At 39.7% G+C, this 25,467-nt stretch overlaps 1 protein-coding gene across 6 annotated transcripts in view; it reads left to right on the forward strand.

Annotated features, from left to right (window-relative positions):
- Positions 1-25,467, forward strand: part of PTPN13 (protein tyrosine phosphatase non-receptor type 13) — a 329,585-nt gene that overhangs the window by 162,537 nt on the left and 141,581 nt on the right. For 5 of the 6 annotated variants that reach the window (XM_077275828.1, XM_077275826.1, XM_077275830.1 and 2 more), the window contains one exon: positions 4,174-4,719. The exons of the other annotated variant lie outside the window; for it this stretch is intronic. In XM_077275828.1, the coding sequence (XP_077131943.1) occupies positions 4,174-4,719 (546 nt within the window). The remainder of the gene's footprint in view (positions 1-4,173; positions 4,720-25,467) is intronic. 6 annotated transcript variants of the gene reach the window in all.

A 25,467-nucleotide genomic window follows, 5' to 3' on the forward strand; every position in this document is an offset into this window, starting at 1 on the left:
CTGGAGATTGCTCCAGACTTGTCATATCTCTCCCTATAGTATCTGGCTAGGTTTTCAAACTATATTGAAAAAAAAAACATACCTGGCTGCAATCATGAGGTCAGGCTCTGATTCATGCTGCCATTCATGAATCAAATGACAGGTTCCCTTTAAACAAGAATAGAGATGTATGTGTCAGGAAGTGATTCAGCCGCCCGGCAGATAACATCAAGTCACTACAAAGATTGCATTGCCCAACAATGAAAGTAAACCATTGCCTTATGTAGATATTGGCACAATAACCTTCATTTAGAATGAACTGCCTTTCACAACTGTATGTGTATGGTTAATTAGGCTGTTTGCTGAGAAATGCCTTTAGGATCATTGATGGCAGATATTGTGAATGGTTAATAATGTGAGGGGTTAATAATATAGGTTATTGGTCTTTAGTTTAGTTTTATCTACTGCTTGACACTATCTGTCTATCTATATATATAAGAGGCATCGTGATTACTCGCTAATCCCGCCCCCTGCACAGTAGCTCCGCCCCACCACATCACCACACACAATCCTGCCCCCCACCCCATTACCACACATAATCCTGCCCCCCACCACATCACCACACACAATCCCGCCCCCCACCCCTTTACCACACATTATCCTGCCCCCCACCACATCACCGCACATAATCCCGCCCCCCACCACATCACCACACATAATCCCGCCTCCCATCACATTACCACAGATAATCCCACCCCCCCACCACATCACCACACATAATCCCGCCTCCCACCACATCACCACACATAATCCCGTCTCCCACCACATCACCACACATAATCACGCCCCTCCACATTACCACAGATAATCCCGCCCCCCACACCGCATTACCACACATAATCCCGCCCCCCAACACATCACCACACATAATCCCACCCCCCACCACAGATAATCCCGCCCCACCACATCACCACACATAATCCCACCCCCTCACCACACATAATCCCGCCCCCCCAACACATCACCACACATAATCCTGCCCCCACCACATTACCACAGATAATCCCGCCCCCCCACCACATTGCCACAGTTATTGTTATTAACTTCATTTTAAGTTAATTTACCACCTGCGTAAGCGCTATTGAATGTTGTCATTATTTACTTTAGTTTAATCACCAGCAGCGTTAATTAGATAGCAATGAGCGTGCCGAGCGTTAGCTGGCTGGAAACAGCTAGTTCATCATATGTCACAATTAGGTGTCATGTTCTTTTGTAATATATATTCTCCCTTAAGGTAAATATGAGTTATATATTTGCAGTGTAATAGTGCCCTTTTTCATGACAAACTAACAACATCTGTGATTCTGAAAAGCATTAAAAAAGCAGAGGTATGTCAATTTACCTTAAATGTAATCTGTCACCAGGTTTTGGGTTTCCGTCATTTAACAGCTTCAGGCTTCGAAAGGTGTGAAGTGGCTAAAACCAGGGACTTGTCCATTCTTCAAGTGGCTTCTACTTGGAGGCTGCCTTTAATTTATATTTAATGAAAATCATATTATATAATGAAAATGGGAAAAAAAGGGGTCAAACACCAACAGGGTTTTCCTGAATCGTCTTCTACTTCAAAAACTGTCCGCGCATGCTGCGTCTAAGACACTGTGTGTACATACCCTAAGAAAACCCACTGCCAGAGGAATCTCTCCAGGAAGAAAAAAGGATAGGGTGCTGAAATTCAACCAATCTCTCCTCGCTACACCATGAAGAGTCGACAGGCTTCTATACACCTTAGACATTGAGCCCATCCCAATGGTATTGGCTGACTTAATGCCCATGGGGGCCTACCCTTTCCACACAACACAGTTGCTATACAGATTCTCATTATGATAACCCATCCCGAGCTGTTAACTTGCACCTTCAGGGGAATTATGTTATACATGTAGCGATATATGTAATTTTTTTTTTTGCTACTATAAGGGTGGTACATACACAGAGGCTTTTTTGAAAAATATTTTGAAAATCCAAAACAAGAAATTTTTTTTAAGGGAATGGAAAATATAAAGAAATGACTTGTAATTCTCCTTTTTCCTGGATCCACTTCTAGCTGTGGCCAAAAAAAAACATAATCAAAAACATTCCTACAATGTATTTGTACAACAGAAAAGACATCCTTAGTAGTCTTTTAATTTTTATTGTCATCTTTATGTCCAGGCTTATTTATGTATAGCTCTATTTATATAAAATTATTTACCAATTGACAGAGTTACCATACTGATCCATGAATACCCCTGTATGTAGCCAAGTCAGCCAGTGGTGGTCAACCTGATACATTGATGGCTCTCTTATATGGCCCTTGATTTCATAACCTAATATTCAGATTATGTTTGGATAAGTGATGAACGAACGTCCTCGAATAAGGTGTTATCAGAGCTCATGTTCGTGTTCTAACCGAGTGTTTTCGGCGTGCTTCAAAATAATGTTCAAGTCAGATGGCTGCGTGTCTCACGGCTGTTCGACAGCCACAACACGTTCAGGGATTGCCTAACAAGCAGGTAATCTATGCATGTGTTGTGGCTGTTGAACAGCTGTGACACTTGGACATACGGTATTTTTTGAGTACACCGAAGACACTCGGTTAGAACACGAGCATGCTCCGATAACACCTTATTCGAGGACGTTCGCTCATCACTAGCATGGATAAAAGACATTGGACATTCTAATACAAATATCGGGCACTTTTGCACATCCATTGTGATGATTTTTGTTCCCTTTTATTTCTGCCAATAATGAGAATATTTCCTGGTGCCAGGATGTGTTTTTCTATACAGAGCCTACCATGCCCCTGATGCCATGTATCTCCTTCTATTCTTTATGGTTGGAAGGAGCACTCCTGCCTGATCATTATCTTGATAACAGCAGCTGCGCTTTATGTGCGTCCCCTGGGCTCCGGTCCACACAGCAGGCAAGCGGGCCACCCGTTGGGCATCAGTGACTTGCAATATTCAGAGACCTAAGAAAAAAAGAGAGAACACCATGGACATAATGTTTAAATTACAGTTGTTTCTTTTTTATTAGGTGACTTTTTAGCATTTATAATAATTCAAAACAAAAATGAGAAAAATTTGATTGTGCATATAAAGCAAAGTTATGGTGGCCTCAAACCTGCATTTTATTTTTTAGTTCCTCATTTGCTGATATTAGGAGCAATCAAGGTTGTTTCTTTTGCACAATAAAAAGTATGGGCAATATTTTTTTTGTCTCTTGCATATCTAATGCATTGGAAAGTTTGATATTTTGTAAACCCTTAATATTGGATTGAAGGCATTTGCTGCATATTCGGATCGATATGCTCAGGATGTGCAGCTAGGTCACTTGTAAATGAAGCACTCGATACGAAAGAATTCCTAGAAATGCATCCATCTGAATATACAGTTACACCACACATGAATATGATATCCTCCTTAGGGCACAGAACATTATTCAATATGTATTGAGTTCAATATGTATTTTTAATATTGGGTTACATTTTAATTTTTGTTTTAATATTACTATTTCTGAATCTGTGGGAAAGGAAAATCCATCCAGATATTCCAATAGAAATTGTGTTTACATTTTCAGTGGAAATTGGGACACAGAATGATATAAACGGTTTCAGGATGTGGTTTGTTGCTTTATTTCTTGCTATGACGATATTTCATAGTCCACACTGTCTGGTACGATATATGGAAATTAACTTTGACCACATTGTGCAGAAGACAAAAACCATCTTCGGTTATTGTTAAAGAATTGCATCTAGTAAAATTAAATTTATGATCTTGTCTTCAAGGTACGGTAGTCAAAAATACTAAAGGAACATTAGGAATACAATCCAAATAATATTTCTCATGCTCAAATGGCAGTTCTTCTGGTCAATGCAAGTTTCATACAATGGTAGTCTTCATTTTCACCGTATAGGTGATAGATGCACTGGGGTAAACGTGGGATATTTTTAATTAGAAGTTTCAAAAACTCTTTGGTTTTGCTCCAATCACTGTATACTCATTCATAAAGTCGGAAGACAGGACATGTGTTCGATTTCTGTATATTCATCCTTAGAAAAAACAAAAAAAAACCCTACAATTTGAACATTTTTTTTCAGGCTGAAATTAAACGAAAAACTTGCTTGATTTAACAAGACATGTTACCCTTAAATTTCAGGCAGACGGGTAGAACGTGATACCACTGCTAATACAGTTTCACAGCAGAACTTTCTTAACCGAGGCCTCAGCAAATCTATGGGCTTCCTGGCATGTAAAGAACAAGACGATGAAGATGACAGCTTCCCCTCATTAGAACTTGGCTCCACCTATGAGGATATAGCAAAAACACATTACGCTTACAGTAATCTGCAGTCTAACCTTTTAGATAGAAAACTTAGCGAACGCAGTCAAAGGAAAAAAAATTGGGCTTCATCGTTTGACGTATCGTCCATCTCTAGCCAAGGCACAGAGAGAGGGTTGTCTGCCGTAAAACCTTACAATCGCAATGTATCTGAAACTTTGAATGGACGAAATACAACCATGCCGAAAATGAAGGATCTCCGGCAGTCATGTGATGGAGCTGATATTTTCGGCAAGCAGAAAATGGACCAAGCAAAACACGGACCAGAAGTGCCAACCTCTGTTGCCATTTCAAGTGCATTGGAAAGGATCAGAGAAAAGAAGAAAAACCTGCAAATACTGCGAGATGCCATGAACATAGAAGGTTAGTCCCACTGAATGTTAAAACACTTGGCTCATCAATTCATGTGAACAATTTTCTTTTCCCAGAAACCATGACAACTTCTAAAAGTCATACACTGTATTGCTGACTTCTACATATGTTTTTGTATCTATTTCCATTTGACGCTTAGTCCTGTGCTGAATCGTTAATTTTTTAAAACATTTTTTGAAATTATTTTTGATGTTTTTGGAAAGGATGTCACAGATATAATGTGATTCTTTTATTCCCAAAATCCATCTTTGGCTTTCAGTCATGAGGGCGGTGCACAAAGTGGTTACAGTCACCTCTCTCTATAATGTGAATAGCAGCTGTAATCACTCCCTGGAACTGTGACTGACAGCTCGCTCTGCACACATGCTCTGCACATTATCTTACAGGGTAGTTACCTATAGGGGGCACTAGAGGATATGTTTTTCTAGAGGAGAGCTAATTTGCATGAAATTGACATTAATCAGTGTTCTTGAACACAAAATATGAAATCTATCAGATACTTCAATTTATAGTTAAGAAACTTTTTATGTATAAACAGTAAAATATCTTCTGATGTTGTAACTAAAGTGCAAACTAGCCAATTCTTTGGTTGTGAATCTAGTAATATTGTACAGTTTAAGCTTTTGGCACTCATTATTTATATCAACTTTATGTGATACTTTACATAGTACATTTTTTTTACATTTCTAAACTTCAAAGGACTATTAACTTATCCCCTATCCATAGGATAGCGATAATTTTGGGTTTAGTGGGGATCTGACTACTGGGGCCCCTAATGATCCCAAGAACATGGCTCTAAAAAGCCCCTTTGGATTAAAGTCGTGGCTCGGTCCTGTTATAAAATGGAACAGTAGGCCAAGATGCCCGACTACCTCTCCATTCATTCTCTATGGGGCTGCAGGAAAAAGCTGAGTTCAGCGCTCGACAGCCCCTTAGGGAATGAATGGTATACATGCACACTGCTGCCCCATTCTAACAGGGATGAAGGGACCCCGATTTGCCAATCTATGTCAGTCCCAGTGGTTGGATCTCCTCTAATCCTTTGGATAGGTGATATGTTGTTTTCACTGGAAAAAAAGTGTCGCTTACTGGGCTGCTCGCTGTCATTTTGAGAAAATTCGTTTTCTCTTCTGCAGATTTAACAGTTGACTGCTGAGCTGTGTATAACTCCACCCACACCATTGATATCTGATAGCTTTCTACCCATGTACAGTGATCTGCAAATCAGTGGTGGGGGCGGGATTAAACAGAACTCATGAATATGCTTGACTACCTGGCAGCATGTTTACTAGTCCTGTAGTGATAATCTCCTGCTGATAGAACCATGATTTTATGAAAACTATACCAAGCGGCTTAGTAAGTGGCACATCGCTGGAATCAGGGTCTCTGTATTTACATTATGCTGCTCTCAGATTAGCTGGCAAAAACCTGGTGACAGATTCCCTTTATTAAACACAAAAAAAAATTCAGATTTAAAGGGAACCTGTCAGCAGTATTGTACAAGGTAACCTACACACAGTGTCAGGTCGGCGCCATTATACTGATTACAGTGATACCTTGGTTGATGAAATCCGTCTTATGGTTGTTGTTTAATGTTTTTCAGTTTTGTGTTAATGAGATTCTCCTGCCCTAAGGCGAGGTTGGTGTATGTGGTGCTCTGATTAGGTATTCATAATGCAGACTGCTGACAGGTCACGGATCCCTCACTACAAACATAAGGATGAATGACCTTGGGGAGATCAAAACATCCAACACCGCGGAGACACCATCACTTGTTTCTCAACACGTGATGGTGTCTCCGCGGTGTTGGATGTTTTGATCTCCCCGAGGTCATTCATCCTTATGTTTATAGCCTTTTCACTAGGCACTGCTCCTAATAGCCAGTTTCCTACTCCACACTGATGAGGGGCAAATACCCCAAAACAGCTGTCTGTGGATGGATACCATGTTTTGGCATAGGTGGTTTTCCTTTATTGGATGCTGCCCTTCCCGTGGTTGTTCCTTCCCGGTGAAAGACCTGGCTAATTCATTGCTTGCGTTGAGAAACACGTGATGGTGTCTCCGTGGCTTTTCTACATACAGATCCCTCACTGACCTGCCTCCTAGTTTGCGTAATGAATATCTGTACATATGTTTTAAAAAAATAAAAACTTTCTGCAGGCAGGTGCTGGCCGTGGCAGCAATACGGTAATACATTTTATTCAAGTTATTCAGCTAGAGGAAAGAAAAAAAAACACCTAAATTTGAAACTGGTGCCGCTGCACAGTAGTTGCTCTCGGTGTAGCTGTGATCCGAGAGGTGTTTCTGCGCATGTGCCGGCAGCGCCATCTTACTGGAACAGAAAAATAAAATTCCTCCTTCAAGACGGCGCCGCCCGCACCTGTGCAGTAGCAGCTCTCAGCTATCTCCGAGAGCTGCTATTGCGCATGCGCCGGCGGCGCCATTTGGAGGAGGAATTTTTTTTCTTCTCTAATCAGAGCACTACATACCCCAACCCCGCCGTAGGGCACGAAAATCTCATTAACACCAAACTGAAAATAAAGATTAAAAAACAACCACAAGACGGATTTCATCAACCAAGGTATCATTGTAATCAGTATAACGGCGCCGACCTGACACTGTGTGTAGGTTACTGTGCACAATCGTGCTGACAGGTTCCCTTTAAGTTCTGTTAACAGACACATCCGTAATCAATGGCCAATGTAAGTGGCTTGTATGTTAGCTGATCAAATCTTTTAATGTAGCCTTAATAAATTAATCTTTGTTGGCAGTACTTCCTAAAAGGGAAAGTCTTAAAAGGGACTGTGTCAGCACAGAATGACTTTTCAAGCCAAGTACAAACGCTCAGTGCATCATGGCGGGGCCAGTCATTTATATACAACTTCCCACCTGCTTGTTTTCCATCTCTCTCCTCTTTTTTCTGGTCATGTGTAGCAAGAGCTGTCAATCAAAGATGAAGTGGGTGGAAAAAGGGTGAAAACGAGCAGGTGGGAAGGTGTATATAAATGATTGGCCCCACCATGAAGCACGAAGCTGCATGATTTAATTTGAACAGTCATTCTGTGCTGACAGAGTCTCTTTAAACGAGCGTTGATGGACTTTAATAAACTGTTGATATGTGCCCTTGTAATATGGCCCTAAAGGCGATTTTACACATGTAGCTGATCTTCTCGTTTAGCTGAGTGCTCTTGTGTACTGTATGAGAACAGCATTTGGTGATATGTTGGTCAGCGGTTTATTTCTGGGAGAACAATGCGATCGACAGTCCGAAAATGGACATGTTCAATCAACATCTCTCCCAGCCATCAGTTGGCAGGCACCCCAGTGCAGGTTCATCCGACATTAGTCTTTACCTTTGTCCAGAGGGCTTTTTACTTCTATACCCTGACTGGCTCCAGTCAGTGTCGATACTGTGTAGGGAGAATTCCTATTGGGGACTGGTAATACCTACTTGTCAATTTATTGATGTATTTTCAAGAAGACTGAGACATTGCCCTTCATAAAGCTGTGGCTTGAACAATAATGCTCCAGACGTATTACATAGGGAATACAAGCACTTACTAAAACAGACCTGTCCAAGGGCTCACAGGACCTCTATAATGTAATAAGCTTGATGAATATTTTGGCAACTATAAAAGATCATTTGAGTCCTGCATCTATACCCGACAGTTAATTAATTGCTGTTGTTAACCCCTTCCCAACTGGGCAATTTTCCAGGTCTTTTTTGTTTTTTCCTCATCTTCTAAGAGCCTCTATTTTTTCCATCATCAAAAGTGTATAAAGGCTTGTTTTTTGTAGGATATGTTGTAGTTTCGAATCACACTATTCATTTTACCATTATTTTTATTGGAAAAAGGAAAAAAGTTGGCAAAAATGCAATAACAAAGTAGAAACAGAAGGTGCTCCAGCTCCAATAAATGTAAAAAAAGTAAAAAAATACTTCACAAGTATGGTATTGCCACAATTGTACTAACCTGAAGAAACATAATTATGTCAGGTCATGTTTATCGCCCAATGAACATTGTAAATAGAAAATTTTAAAAATAACTGAGTTATTGCATTTTTAAATAAGATGATGGCTAAAAAGCCATGGCCAGCTCACCGATCCTTGCAGGCGCACGGAGCTCCGTCTCGGATCCAGACGAGGGATAATTACAAAGTAGAAACAGAAGGTGCTCCAGCTCCAATAAAAGAGATTCTTTATTAATGGTTAAAATCCAGTGACATAATAAATCCTTGCTGTAATACAAATGTGGGGGTACAGAGCCCATGCAACGTGTTTCGATCGCTGCCGATCTTAATCAATGCATGCTTCAACAAAGAAACAGTGACTATTTTATAAAAATAATGAACCAATACAATGCTGAGTTCAGATCACATGACTTGTACCACAGATTTGGCAAATGAAATAGTCCTGCTCAAGCAATGCAAAAATGGAACATTCATATAAATTTATAAAACATTAAATACATGAAAAATAATTATGATTTAAAAAAAATCATACTACATAGCTACATTTTTTTTTAAGTGACCCCACCCCCCCCCAAAAAAAAAAAAAAAATTAAAGAGGTTGTCCACTACTTTTACATTGGTGATCTATCCTCTGATTGGCCGGCTTCTGACACCTGGCACCCCTACTGATCAGCTGTTATCGGTGTCAGTGTTTGCCAACCAGAAGTTCTCACTTGCCGAGCTACTTGTAATGGTCACCGCAGGGTACTGCACATCCTCCTCCCATTGGTTTGAACAGGAGGAGATGTGTAGTACCCTATGGCAGCCACTACAAGTAGACTGAGTAGCTCGGCAAGTGAGTATTTGTGACCAGCGGCCGCTGCCACCGACTGTGCAGGGTGCCAGACCACGGCCGATCACACATTGATGACCTATCCTAAGGATAGGTCATTTAATGTAAATGCAGTGGACAAACTCTTTAAGAAATTCGTTAAGAAAAAAAAGTTTTGCTTGTCACCCTTTTCTGAGACCAAAAACATTTTTATTTTTCCGTCTATGGAGCTGTGGGCTTTTAAGTAGACATTTAATTAGTTAATAACCGCAGGGGGAGCTCGGCTGCCATTTATGGTGTTATACATGGTTGATACCTGGAAAACACAGCAATTATCTTCTGGGAATGTTGCAGTTATAACTCCCTAGCCTACTTCAAAGTCAGGAACCTGACATATGACATAAGTATGTCATATGTCAAAGGAGTTAAAGGAACACTCCAGCCACCATTTGCACCATTTTATGTCTAAAAGTTGTTTTCCGGATCCCCTCACAGTAAACTGGGGCCACTTTTTTAACTTCTGCGTTGCACAAAAAAAGTACAATTTTATGCGTTTGCCAACTTTGTGGGCTTGGTTTTACATTGAAAACTGGGCTGATGTGTTTTGGAGCATGAAGGGCATAAAGTTAAGATAATAAATACTATCTGTATCCAATCCTCATCATCATTGGGGTCCTCTTAATATCCTGAAGGGGGTCATCGTCATTGTTCCATTATGAGATTCTGTCTGAGTGTATTTCTCGGGCCACGTTCACATGTTAAGTATTTGGTCAGTATTTTACCTCAGTATTTGTAAGCCAAAACCAGGAGTGAGTGATAAATGCAGAAGTGGTGACGTGTTTCTATTATACTTTTCCTCTGATTGTTCCACTCCTGGTTTTGGCTTTCAGATTCTGAGGTAAAATACTGACCAAATACTGAACGTGTCACCATGGCCTTATAATGGCTCTGAAGTGGCTCATCTCAGCACTGCTTTCTTGTTATGTCAACACAGGCTTCAGCTGCGGCCTAGTCAGGAAGCAGTGGAGTATCTATAGGTGTACAATTCATGTGAATTAAACTTTTTTTTTTTTTCTGCCAATTGTATTTTAATTTTAAGACCTAAAGTACAGCTTTTCAAATAAATTATTTTAATTCTGACAAACTTGTGTGGTAAACCTGACCGAATGGTTTCTAATAAAGGAGTATAAACTACTGGCTTGGAAGTAAGTATAAAATGAAGCTTTTAATCCTGGTTCTAGGATATAGAAGCTACCAGTAAATCTCTGCCTAGTTTTAGTAAACTGCGATTTGCTATTTCATAAAAATGATGATAAATGTCAGTTTGTAAAATTGAAAACTTCAGTGTTTCGCAGTTTGTGCCTTGCTTTATTATCTATTCCAAAGTTAGATAAAACTGGAGAAAGGTAAAGTGTTAAGAAATATGTTCTAGTATGAACCCATGGAATTTCCTTCCCCGATGTCTGACCCTCGATCAGTGCTGCACGGAAGGAATAGTTTCTTATATGGCATTTATAAAGCTGGCCATACTCTACAAATCTTATATGGCTGCTATGTGAATGTCCTTTTATAGGTTACAGTGCAAAGGTTGAAATGCTAAATTCCTATCGGCATACCAGTCAAGGGCATCTTTTGATGGGATGTCCCTTGGCATAATAACATACTAAATATTGCCATCAACTGAACTGAAACAAATCCAACACAGAAGAGGGACTTTTCTGGTAATTTCTGCCACTGTCTATGTATGTCATGCCCTTTTGTGTTTAAATCAGAAATGTCTCATATGTGGTCAGTTTTAGGCTGTTCTATAGATGTGATGAAAATAAGCAAATCCAACCTTCAGAACAATCCTATGAAGCATTAGGAAATGTGAGTCCACCTTGTACTCCGTCATTGTTTTAGCTTTTATTTATACCCATTGTTAAGCAACAAAAATAGTGAAAAAATGCATAGAAATTAAAATAGTGTGAACGTACAATTCGGTGGAGAAATATTTGAACAGTGTCTGAATCTTTGTGATTTGGGCTCGGCATGCCACTATTTTTTTTTTAAATGAAACAACTAAGTTGTATTTGATGTGTAGACTTTCAGGTTTCGTTAAAGGGGTTGAGCAAAAATATCCTGTGAAACATTTAGGAATTGCACCAATTTTCCACAAAATTTAGGGGCTCAAAAGTAATTAGACAAATTAGCTTTATCATAAATAATAAATTAATTTTTAATACTTTGTAGAGAATTCTTTGCAAGTAATGACTGCCTGAGGTCTGGAAGCCATGGACGTCACCAAAGTCTCTCCTTTGTGATGCTTTGCGAGGCCTTTACGACAGCGGACTTCAGTTGCTGCTTGTTTGTGGGTCTTTCTGCCTAAAGTTTTGTCTTAAGCATGTGAATGTATGCTCGATGGTGTTGAAATCTGGCGATTGACTCGATCGTTACAGAATATCCAATTTCTTTGCCTTAAGTAAAAACTCCTGATTTACTTTCCCACTATGTTTTGGGTCATCGCCCACTTCTTCTGAAGCGCCATCTTATCAACCTTTTTTTTAATCTAACCACAAAGTATAGCCCTGTACACTTGAGAGTTCATCTGGTAGCTTCTCTCTTCAGTCACATCAGCAATAAACACTAGTGACCCAGAGCCATTAGAAGCAATACATGCCCATGCCATCGCACCACCACCATGTTTTACAGAGGATGTGGTGTGGTTTGGATCATGAGTCTTTCCGAAGCCTTCTCTATACTTTCTTGTTCCCATCGTTCTGGTACAGTTTGATATTAGTTTCATCTGTCTGAATAAAGCTTATCTAGAACTGGGCAGGCTTCTTAAGATTTTTTTTTTTTTGCAAAGTCTAATCTGGCCTTTTTATTTTTAAGGCTGAGTAATGGTTTGCACCTTGTGGTGAACTTTCTGCATTTGCTCCCATGAAGTCTTCTCTTTATCATTGATTTAGATGCATAAACAGTTAGGGTATGTGCACACGTCCGGATTTCTTGCAGAAATTTCCTGAAGAAAACCGGAAATTTTCTGCAAGAAATCCGCATTTTTTTTTGCGTGTTTTTTTCCGTTTTTTTTGCGGGTTTTTTAGCATTCTGCAAGCGTAATTAGCTTGCAGAATGCTAAAGTTTTCCAAGCGATCTGTAGCATCGCTTGGAAAACTGATTGACAGGTTGGTCACACTTGTCAAACACAGTGTTTGACAAGTGTGACCAACTTTTTACTATAGATGCTGCCTATGCAGCATCAATAGTAAAAGATAGAATGTTTAAAAATAATTAAAAAAAAGGTTATACTCACCTGCAGACAGCCGATCTCCTCGGCGGCGTCCGTTCCTATAGATGGTTTGTGTGTGAAGGACCTTCGATGACGTCGCGGCTTGTGATTGGTCGCGTGAGCGGTCACATGAGCGGTCACGCGACCAAACACAAGACCGCGACGTCATCGCAGGTCCTTCACACAGACCATCTAAAGGAACGGAAGCGGCAGCATGCACCGGAGAGGCGGGAACACTCCGGGGGCCATCAGAGGGTGAGTATATGACTATTTTTTATTTTTATTTTTTTTTTTTATACCAATTGTATGGTGCCCAGTCCGTGGAGGAGAGTCTCCTCTCCTCCACCCTGGGTACCAACCGCACATAATCTGCTTACTTCCCGCATGGTGTGCACAGCCCCGTGCGGGAAGTAAGCAGATCAATGCACTCCTAGGTGTGCGGAATCCCCGCAATTCCGCAATTTTAATGAACATGTTGCTTTTTTTTTCCGCGATGCGATTTTTTCGTGGAAAAAAATGCAACATTTGCACAAAAAATGCGAAATACCCTGTAAATAATAGGAGGCATATGTTAACGGTTTTTTCGCGTTTTTATAGCGAAAAAACGCGAAAAATCCTGAACGTGTGCACATGGCCTTAAACACCTATTTATGGAGAGTGTTCTTCACTTGAGTGGATTAAGAGTTTTTCTTCCCCATGGAAAGGATTCTGCGATCGTCCACCACTGTTATCTTCTGTGGACAATCAGGCCTTTTTGAGGTCCCAAGATCACCAGTGTACTCTTTTTTTTCTTTTTTTTTTTAAGAATGTAGTTAACTTTTGATTTGGTAACTCCTAACATTTCTGCAGTATTTCTTACGGATTTCTTCTTTTTGTTTTCAGCCTAATGATTTTCTTTTTCTCTTCCATTGAGAGCTACTTTGATCACATGCTATGGGTTCACAGCACCAGCTTCCAAATGCAAATGCCACACCTGAAATTAGCTCTAGAGCTCTTACTTGTTTAATTGATGATGGATTAACAAGGGAAATAGCACATGCAGTCCTTTAAAGAGCTAATAATTACCGTTTCTTTCGGGTTATAAGACGCACATTTTTCCCAATTTTTTTGGGGAGGGCAATAGGGGTGTGTCTTATGGTTGCAATATACTTACAAATCCTGTGGTGGTGGCATCGGCGGCGGTCCCAATGCAGTCTCCCTTCCCAGACTGGTGTGGCTGTGTTGGTGCGGCGGGGCTCTGTGGTGTGGTGGTGGTGGGCTGTGCTCCGGGGCAGTGGCAGCGGCTCTCTGTGCTCCGTGGGGGGCTCTGCCGGCATTTCGTCAAAGCCCAGAGGCCCCCGCACATCCATTGCTGCCATGTTGCGGTGGCCTCCGGGAACATGGCCGCCGGGTCAGGGCGGCACATGCTCAGATTCAGATCTCATCCCGAGATCTCGTCCCGAGAGCCGCTGCCCCAGCACAGAGCCCATGCCCCAGCACACAGTTCCTTCCCCAGAACAGAGCCGCCACCGCACCAGCTTGGGATAGGATTTCCCGGAGGCCACCGCACCAGCCTGGACCACCAAATGACCCATGTGACCACTCCTCCACCTGTGCCGATCCCTTTCCTGGTAAGCTGAATTTGGACTGTAAGAAGGACCCCCATTTGACACATTTTTTTTCCCTACTTTCCTTCTGAAAATTTGGGGTGCGTCTTATGGTCCGATGAGTCTTGTAGTCCGAAAAATACGGTAGATAGTTGTTCAATTACTTTTGAGCCCTTTATAAAAGTGCTGTAATTCCTAAACCCTTGCTCCAATTAAGGTGTGACTGCCCTCAATGTGAAGCCGAGAGTCAACACTTTAAGCCCATATTGATTATATCATTGTATCTTCAGTCTGTTTTGGTAAAGAGTGAAAATGTCAAAACTTGTGTTGCAGTCCAAATATTTCTGGACCTATATGTATAGTAAAATTGTAAAAGGGAAAGTTTTCTTTACTTTGGTGTAACCTCAATAAGTATTTACATGGTCATTACTGATTTAGTAATTAGATCCAGCTAATGCTTTTTCATGTCCTTTTTATACATAGGCCTATTTTTGGTAATAATTGTGCAAATCTTGTCAAGTAGTAGTAATTATAATAATAATGTAGTCGTGTAGTATAGGAGTTAACAAATGGCCATTTTTGTTTTTTAAACAGTATTTATTGTAATAAGTGTCTCAGTCAGAAGGGCGGACCTCATCATACTGATCTTGCCTGAGCTTGCATCCCTCATCCTGGATAATTAATGTTTTTATAAAAGTTTATTCTGCCATGGTGCATTTCAGGTTTAACCTACCCTTGATTTTGCAAGGCAAGTTAAATAAAAGAGCATTGGAGGATGTCACATGTGAAAGCTTTGAAATCCTATAGCAATGGTGGATGATGTGTCAAGGATGAATATTTAACAATAGGCTTTAGTCATTATGGGCTGTAAAGTTAATTCAGGGTGTCTCCTGGAAATGTATGAAATTATGAACTCTTCATCATCTTGGCAGTTTTGTTAATGTTGAACTGTGTCTCATATGATATAACTCATACTAGTCGTTGAGTGCCTGTAAAATAGACCTTATGTGGGAAACTTACAAAAACTGCTCACAGAGGCTGTTCTGCTCTAAACTCTATGCTATGTAGGACCTACTGAAGCAGCAAGTACCGACTTAATTACTGCACGCTCGTTGCTTTTCTTTGGGCAATATTTTGGTGTGTTTATTGGTTTTAACTAAAGCATTTTATCTTCTGATGCCTTCAAATATGGCATTGTAACATTTAGAAATCTAATCCAAGTGAACGTTAGAAAAAAAATAAAGAAGCAAGACAGAAGAAACCCATGATATAAGAAAGGGAGGTAAGGACTGACTTTCATGATTTATCGTCTGTTAGTTAATTTTTAGATTTTCTTTTGTTTGCTTATATTTAAACATTGTGGTGGCTTGGGAAAATTGTAGTACTTTTTCTTTTATATATATTTTTATTAAAACCAATATTAATAAATAATAAAAATAACACAATAGAAAATCCAACACCTATGATTATGGAATCTCATAGAACAGCATAATGCTGTCTAATAATCTGCTCATACAGAAAACATGTATACATTTGATCAGTTTAGAGAGAATTTCATAACACAGCATAATTTGTTCTAAAATACAATCAAAATACAGTTTCTTAGAACTGTCACAGCAGGAACAAAGTAGGCACTTGCGAATAATTGTGAGCCCTCGCGGGCAGGGTCCTCTCTCCTCCTGTACCAGCTGTGACTTGTATTGTTGAAGATTATTGTACCTGTTTTTATTATGTATGCCCCTCCTCACATGTAAAGTGTCATGGAATAAATGGCGTATAATAATAAATAATAATAATAATAATTACCTTGAGTGACAATCAATTGGGACCCTGAATTTGGTTAACTCCTGTATTAGTTAGGAATCAAAGATCCACCTTTTCTTATGTATTATATCAAAGACCTTATTGATGTAGTGAAGTCAGCTCTATAATGTTAATTGCACCCCTATATATATGATTTGGGAGGTTGCACTTCTCTTTAAACTGTTTATGTGGGTATTCGCGATCTCTACCACAGAAATCCCTTTTATTTCTAGCTGCATCAAACTTTTTAATGTGTCTGTGGATGTCCCCAAGTCACTAGTGGACAGCAATTACAGCTATGTTATTTAAAATGAATATGACATGATAAAATCTGATCACAAAACTGTTTCGATCCCTATAACATAAATTTAACACATGGTATATCCAAGGTCCAGCTTTGATCATTGTTATCGATGGATCAGGCACATTTTTGGGAAACCATGTAAATATATTAGTCTTTGTTAAAATTACTCAGCTAATCAGAATTGTGGATTCCAATATTGATGGGCACAAATAATAGTGCGTAAATCATAGCTATAGCTTCTTGTATAGGGTATGTAGATGTTTTTTCGTTGGTTTTTGTACATTAGCAATTTGCTAATAGTAAACTTATTCTGGAAATAAGAAAGAATTATTAATAAAGCAAGTGACTTGAATGCTCGTAAAAGGATTCAGTGCATGTGTCATGTTTTTTTGCCTCAACCCCAAGTAGTTGTGGACATCATAACAAATAAAACTGTATCGGGGATGATGTTTTGAGTTCCCAATGTCCCCCAGCTAGGCCAAGAACTGTGTTCATAGATTCATATGTCTTATTTCATGAAATAAAATGATGTTCTTGTTGTACTCATGTCTTTTTGGATTCGGGGTTTACAATTTGATGCATTCTGCATGTCAACATTATACACAAACAAGAATATTGCACATTGAGCTGAATTAAATGAGTCCAATCTTTATTCTCCTCGAGGCAAACTGCTCTCTGTTGGAGCTTAGAAGAGGTGCGTCTGTCTAACCCACCCTTTATCCTGTTTATCCAGTTGTCTGATAGATCATCACCTTGATAATGTCTTGTCTGGGCGCGGGTTATAGAACAAATCCAGCACTTTGCATGCCCTACCATTGTGTTATGCTTGTAGGAGAGGGCTTATAAATTTTTCTAATGTTTCTTCGCTAGACTCATTGTTCATCATTATTATGTCTGGGTGGTTTTGTTCAGAGTATATTGTACCTCAAATGAAGAAAATAGTATTCCTATTGGATAATGGATAAAAAATAACAATGGATTGGACACTTAATAGTAAACTACAGATGAAGAGGAGACAAAAACAGTTTAATTTAGGATTTTTTTTACACTCTTGGCTTTAGATTTGGCAACAGTGTGACTATCAGAGCAATCAAAAGCCTTACCCAATAAACCCTTCCTGTATCCCGTATCATTAAATGGTTTATTTAACACATACACAAACATTCTTAAATTAATAAAATGTATCTGACAATTATTTATCTTATGCTAAAATAATTTTGGCAAATGTATTGTTGTAAGGCTTAATCCTTTATTTTTTTTATATACTGTTTACAATAGTACAAAACAATAAGCGTAATATTCACCTTATCAATCTCTGCCACTCGTGTGCTTATGCCTCCATGATAATGATACTCCACCTGTCTGTTAACCCCTTCCCGACATTGGATGTTTCAGTACTTCCTATTTTGCAGTGCGTTCCTGCAAATGGACGTACCATTTTTTTCTTGAGATTGTGTGGGGAAAGGAGCGGTGCCCACATGTTTGCCGCTGGGAGCTCAGCTTCACTGATAAATGTGGTATAATTGTATCCCTGTAATCTTACTAGCCTGAAGAATAAAGCTGTCTTATCACTTTTACTGCATGGATAATGGCATTAAAATAAAAAAAATTCTTGAATTGCTGCTTTGTTCATTCTGTCTCACAAAAATCTGAATAGAAAGCGATCAAAAAATGTCATGTGCCCAAAAATGGTACCAATAAAAACGTCACCTCATTCCACAAAAGAGCAATTACTAATTGCTACTTCGTCAGCAGAAATATAAAAAAATTATAGCTCTCAAAATATGATGCAAAAATTTTTATTTGTAAAGAAAACGTACATTTTTTTTAGTGTGTGATGCTAGCCAAAAAAACTAGAGTATCTCTGTAATCACACTGACCGGAAGAAAAAAGTTGTCAAGTCACTTATTCTGCCGACGGAATGGCGAAAAAAATAAATACAATTTAATTCTTTACCTACAATTGATTTTTTTAGACTGTATACCAAAAATCGCAGTAAACCTCTGCTCACATTTATCCTGCACTCTTTGCTTACATCGGGGTTCACATGTACATCTCTGAAATATGTGATTCAGACGAAACCCCTGTTGGAATTGCCTAGAATGAGGCAGATGGAGGCACTGTGGATCTTCTCTGGCCTTTGATCTGGCAGTGTCTGTCTTTTTAAGCTTCTTTTTAAGTATGCCTAAAAGCATGGTCGGCCATAGTTTTGTGTACGTCTGAAACGAAGGACACCACTGAACAGAGGCCAGACGGAGTCCAGATTAAATCTAAGACAGAAGCAAAATGAATATGTACCCTGCTGTAAGTAAATAAGTGAAAGCAATAGTGTATATAAATAACCTAGGGTACTTACTTATGGCTCCCGAGATTTAAATCTGTGCATGCGCCTCATCCGGGGGCCATTTTCCTGAAGCCCACCGCAGGGAATTCAATGGGAAGGGGACTCCACTCACCACCTCCATTTCCTGAAAACCCAAGGCCAGCAGCCTCACACCGCCAGGACTCGCCCTCCTCCCAACATGGGGCTCGCAGCATTGACCCACTGCTGCTGCTGCCGACCTCCTGCAGCAGCAACTCTGTCTTCTGTGACCCCTCTCCACGGCAGGCGGTAGGCTACATTCGGATTATAAGACGCACCCTAATTTTCCTTCCCTTATAATTCGAAACATACGAAATTACGGTATTTTTCAAAAATTATGCTGATGTAAAGTAGACACATGGAAAATGTAATTCATTGACTGTTTTGTGTGTTATAACTATCTGCTTTAAGGGCGTAAAATGTAAAAGTTTGAAAGTTACAACATTTTCTAATTTCTCTGTCAAATTATCGACATTTTCCTAAACAGAAAATCTTATCATTCAAAATGTTCCACTAACATGAAGGTATAATGTGTCATGAACATTTTTCCAGAGTATTACCTCATAAAATGACACTTGTCTGAATTGTGAAATTTGGCCTGGTCATCAAGGTAAAAACAGGCTTGGGGGTAAAGAGGTGAAAGGGAAGCTATCATCAGAAAATTACGTCTTGTTTGCATCAGTTCTATTTGTTAAAAGTATAAATTTGCTTTAATTTTTGGTGTATATACCGTATATACTAGAGTATAAGCCGACCTGAGTATAAGCCGAGGCACCTAATTTTTTTACCACAAAAAAATGGGAAAACTTATTGACTCGAGTATAATCTGGGTATGCATTGTCACCTCATCCCTATCCTGGTATGCATGACTTCTCATCCCTATCCTGGTCTGCATGGCTCCTCACCGCTATCCTGTTATGCATGGCTCCTCATCCTTATCCTGGTCTGCATGGCTCCTCATCCCCATCCTGGTCTGCATGGCTCCTCATCCCCATCCTGGTCTGCATGGCTCCTCATCCCTATCCTAGTATCCTTGGTTCCTTTTCCCTAGCCTTGTACACATGGCCCCCCCAAAAATGTAAAAAAAATAAACCCTCCTACTTGCCTTCCTGCGCTCCCTCGGAGCATTTTGTTCCGTTGCCAGAAGCTGATTTACTGTATGCTTGTAAGCAGCCCATGGCAGGGACTGCAAAAAGTGGAAGTCCCAAAATGGGACTACGGTAAGTTAAAAAAAAAAAAAAAGTGAAACAAAGTGGTAAAAATAGTTTTTGAATCCCTTTCTGACATTGGGCGTAATAGTACGCCGATGTTGGACTTCCGTTTTGGTGCAGGCTTCGGTGCTGAGCTCACACCTTTTCAGGCACATGTCAGCTGATATATACAGCTGACGTGCCCGCAACAGCCGTGGGTGGAATCACGATCCTAGTTAAATGCCGCTGTCAATTTCTGACAGCGGCATTTAACTCGCGCTTACCGGAAGCGTGTTGTATATCCCACCCAGTGGTGACCCTGTCACATGATTGCAGGTCACTGACGGGTCGGCATGACAACCAGAGGTCTGACGGTCTGATCAATGCCTATGTGTAGCAGAGGCGATGGAAGTAGTGGAGCTTCTATTCTCCCATAGAGACTATTGAAGCATGCAAAAAGTTTTACATTTTTTTTAAATACCGTATATACTCGTGTTTAAGTCGACCTGAGTATAAGCTGAGGCACGTAATTTTCCCACGAAAAACTGAGAAAACGTATTGACGACTCGAGTTTAAGCCGGGCATGCATTGTCCCCTCATCTCTATCCTGGTATGGATGGCTCCCCATCCCTATCCTGGTATGCATGGCTCCCCATCCTTGTCCTTGTATGCATGGCTCCCCTGTCCCTGTATGCATGGCTTCTTATCCCCTATGCTTGTATGCATGGCTCCCCATCCTTGTCCTTGTATGCATGGCTCCCCTGTCCCTGTATGCATGGCTTCTTATCCCCTATCCTTGTATGCATGGCTCCCCATCCGTGTCCTTGCATGCATGGTTCCTATTAAAAAAACAAAACATCCTATTTACCTTCCCTGCGTGCCCTCGCTGCATCTCCTTTCGGCGCCAGCAGCTCTTCCGGCCGAGCGATCATTAAGGTAATGATTATTCACTCCACACCTATGGGAGGGAAGAGAGCGGTGAATATTCATTACCTTAATGAGCGGGTGACACGTGATCGCTCGGCCGGAAGAGCTGCTGGCGCCAGAACGAGATGCAGCGAGGGCGTGCAGGGAAGGTAAGTAGGATGTGTGCTGGAAGCCAGCGGCTGCGGCTGTAAGTATGCGTGCTATAAGAGAAATGGTTATTCACTGCCAGCGCAGTGAATATTCATTTCGATTAAAAAGCAAGGGCACAGGCTTTTGCCGTAGCCGCTGGCTCCTGCCTCTATGAAACACTGCTTCGCCGCTCCCCCTCCCCTGCCGTCTTTCTGGGACAATGACTCGTGTATAAGCCGAGGGGGGCATTTTCAGCACAAAAAAATGGGCTGACAAGCTCAGCATATACGGTATATAAAAAAATTTAAAAATATATAAAAGTTCAATTCGCCCCCTTTTGCCCCATTCAAAATAAAACAATAAAAGAAAATCAAACATACACATATTTGGTATTTCCACGTTCAGAATCGCCCAATATATCAATATACAAATAGAATTAATCCAGTCGTTAAATAGTGTAACAAGAAAAAAAGTCAAACCTCCAGAATTAAGTTTTTTTTTAATCACCACTACATTGCAATAATATGCAATAACGGGCGATCAAAAGATCATATATGCACCAAAATGGTATCAATAAAAACGTCAACTCGACGCGCAAAAAATAAGCACTCACCCAGCACCAGATCATGAAAAATGGAGATGCTACACTTCTCGGAAAATGGCGCCTTTTTTAATTTTTTTTTACCAAATTTTGGATTTTTTTTTAACCACTTAAATAAAAAAGAACCTAGACATGTTTAGTGTCTATGAACGTCGTAATGACCCGGAGAATCATAATGGCATGTCAGTTTTAGCAGTTTTAGCGAACATGTTAAAAAAACAAAAACACAAAACAACTGTGGAATTTCACTTTTTGTGCAATGTCACTACTCTATGAATTTTTTTTCCTGTCTACAAGATATGTTAAAACTAATGGTGACGCTCAAATGTACTTTGTCCAGCAAAAAACAAGCCCTCATATGGCCATATTGACAGAAAAATAAAGAAGCTATGGCTCTGGGGAAAAGGGGAGCAAAAAACAAAAATACCACTGGTAGTGAAGGGGTTAAAAATCACAAAATAATAATTAAAAAAAATATATAAATATATTGTACCCATAAATAAATATTATTATGGAAAGAAAAAATCACAATAAAAGTACATTTATTTGGTATCGCCGTGTGCGGAACGACCCGACTATAAAACTGTCCCACTAGTTAACCCCTTTAGTGGACACCGTAAAAAAGAAAAAAGAGGCAAAAAAAAATGCATTATCATAATTTTGCCGGAAAAAGTAGAATAAAACGAGATACAAAAGACGAATGTAAATATAAATGGTATTGCTGAAAATGTTATCTTATCACGCAAAAAACAAGCCACCATACAGCTCAAAAATAAAAGTTATAGCTCAGAATAAAATGATGCAAAATTTTTTTTTTCTATAAAATGGTTTTTATTGTGTAAAAGTGCCAAAACATAAAAAAGATATAAATGGGGTATCGCTGTAATCCTACTGACCCGAATAATAAAACTGCATTACCAATTTTACCTTACGTTTAACGACATTTAAAAAAAACAATTCCTGAATTGTTGGTTTTGGTTTATTGTGCCTCCCAAAAATCGGAATAGAAAGTGATAAAAATGTCACGAGCCCAAAAATGGCACCAATAAAATCTTCAACTCGGCCCTCAAAAAACAAGTCCTAACGTGATGTTGTCAGCAGAAATATGGAAAAATTACAGCTATCTAAATATGGCCATGCAAAAACTATTTTTTTTTTTAAAAGCATCTTTTAGTGTGTGACAGCTGTCAAACATAAAAACCCGATATAAATCTGGCATCGCGGTAATCGCACTGACCCAAAGAATAAAGTCTCCTAATGATTTATACCGCATAAGGAATGGCGTAAAAAATACATAAAACCAATTCTTCACATGCTGTTGATTTTTTTTTTCATTCTACCTCCCAAAAATTGCAGTAAGGCTCGGCAGACATTTATCCTGCGCTCTGGGCTGAGCACTTATACCGGGGTTTCTGTGTAAGTCCCTTCAAATGTGATGTGTTACCTAACAAAAATTGTTTTGTAAATTTTGTTGTAAAAATGAGAAATTGCTGGTCAACTTTTAACCTTTATAACTTCCTAACAAAAAAAAAAAAAAAAGTTTCCGAAATTGTTCTGATGTAGAGTAGACTTGTGGGAAATCTTATTTTATTAACTGTTTTTTTTTTTTGCGACATGCATGACTCTCTGATTTAAGGGCATAAAAATTAAAAGTTTGAAAATTGCAACATTTTGGCTAAATTTCTGTTTGTTTTTTTTTAACAAATAAATGCAAGTCATATCAAATAAATTTTACCACTATCATAAAGTACAATATGTCATGAAAAAACTATCTCAGAATCAGTGGGATCCGCTGAAGACTTCCAGAGTTGAAGGGGTTAAATACATGTAACGCAAAATTCTGATTTAAGCAAAAAAGGTCATTTTCTGATAATAACTTCCCTTTAACTGGGCTTAGTTGAAAATGTGGCATGTCAGCATGTGTCTGCTGCTGTCATTAAAGGGGTTGTTCAGGCTTTTCACAAACGTCTGCAGTCATTCTATTATTTTGTGCTAGCGGCAAGATCGAGCAGTCATGTGACTGTAAGTGTGGGATTTGCATACTTCCAGCCACATTACGACTAGACGTGTGTGTGGCCTTGCTCATTGCTAGTGAATTGATTGATGCCTTTCCCAAGTTGGAATGTGGCTGAGAGTATGCACATTGCATAATTGTGATCACATGACTGCTCTTTCTCACCACCAGCATTGGATAATCCTCATATGACGCACTGCTGCTTGCAATCTGAGGACTCACAAGTCTGCAGCCACACATAGTGAATGCAGGCTTTCCTGATAAGCCCTGACAACTCTTTTAACTGTCGGCGGTAACATGCCAATATCACCAAGTTCTTCGCTATCGCTAGTGATTGGCTGCAACTGTCACATATCAAGTCTACATGTCATTATTGAAATCTGGTGATCTTATGGGGAGCCACGATAGTGTCAGCATGGTAACAGAGATTGTTAAATCGTGATAGATGGCATAATAAAAATCTGAAGATAACATAAAACAAATTTGAAATAAACATAATTTTTGTTAGATCCAACCTCAGTTGCCCTGTTATATAAGAGAACTAGATGGTGGCCCGATTCTAACACTTTGGGTATTCTAGAATATGTATGTATGTATATAGCAGCCACATAGTATATAGCACAGGCCACATAGTATATAGGAGCCATGTAGTATATAGCAGACAAATACTACGTGGCCTGTGCTATATACTATGTGGCGGCTATATACATACATACATACATACATACATATTGTAGAATACCCGATGCGTTAATACAGGCCACGCAATATATAACAGTGGCCACGCAGTATATAACACAGCCCAAATAGTATATAACACAGCCCACGCAGTATATAGCAGCCACGCAGTATATAACACAGGCCATGCAGTATGTTTTAAACAGCTGACATGTGCCTCTAATAGCCGCGGGTGGATCGCGATTCTACCTGCGACTGTTAACCTGTTAAATGCCGCTGTTCATCTCTGACAGCGACATTTAACTCGAGCTTCTGGTAAGCGCGCTGGAAATCCCGCCCATCGGTGACCCTGTCATGTGATCGCGGGGTCACCGATGGGTTAACATGACAAGCAGAGGTCTCCAGCAGACCTCTATGGTTGTCACTGCCGGATTGCTGTGAGCGCCGCCCGGTGGTCGGCACTCATAGCAAGTGAGCATTTCTGCTACATACAGGCGATCTGATCATCGATTGTATGTAGCTGAGCCAATCAAAGTACTGCAGCTTCTAGTCTCCCATGGAGACTATTGAAGCATGCAAAAAGTAAAAAAGTTTTTAAAAATTATAAAAAAAAATAAAAAAATATAAAAGTTCAAATCACCACCCTTTCGCCTCATTCAAAATAAAATTTTAAAAAAATCAAACGTACACATATTTGGTATTGCCGTGTTCAAAATTGCCCTATCTATCAATATAAAAAAATTAATCCGATTGGTAAACGGCGTAGCGAAAAAAAAAAGTCAAACCCCCAGAATTTTGGTAAATTCCAATCAAATGTGCCGTACCCCTTGTGTGTTGAAGCTTATGAGGATTTGACACAATTTGTGACATCCAATGGTACGATGACTGACTTTTGTATATGGCGTCTGAATGACTGTTGTACACTTTAAGGTGTGGCATCTCTATTAAATCCTAACCAAACATACCCCAGGTGTGGGTTGAAGCTTATATTGATTTGACATTATTTATGACCCTCATTGGTGACCCCTTGGGCCACAACTAAAACACACCGCCACTTGTGTGTATGCTCTTAGCGGACTCTGCACGTGCTG

Source organism: Ranitomeya variabilis, chromosome 1 (assembly GCF_051348905.1).
Source record: "Ranitomeya variabilis isolate aRanVar5 chromosome 1, aRanVar5.hap1, whole genome shotgun sequence".
NCBI classification, from domain to species: domain Eukaryota; kingdom Metazoa; phylum Chordata; class Amphibia; order Anura; family Dendrobatidae; genus Ranitomeya; species Ranitomeya variabilis.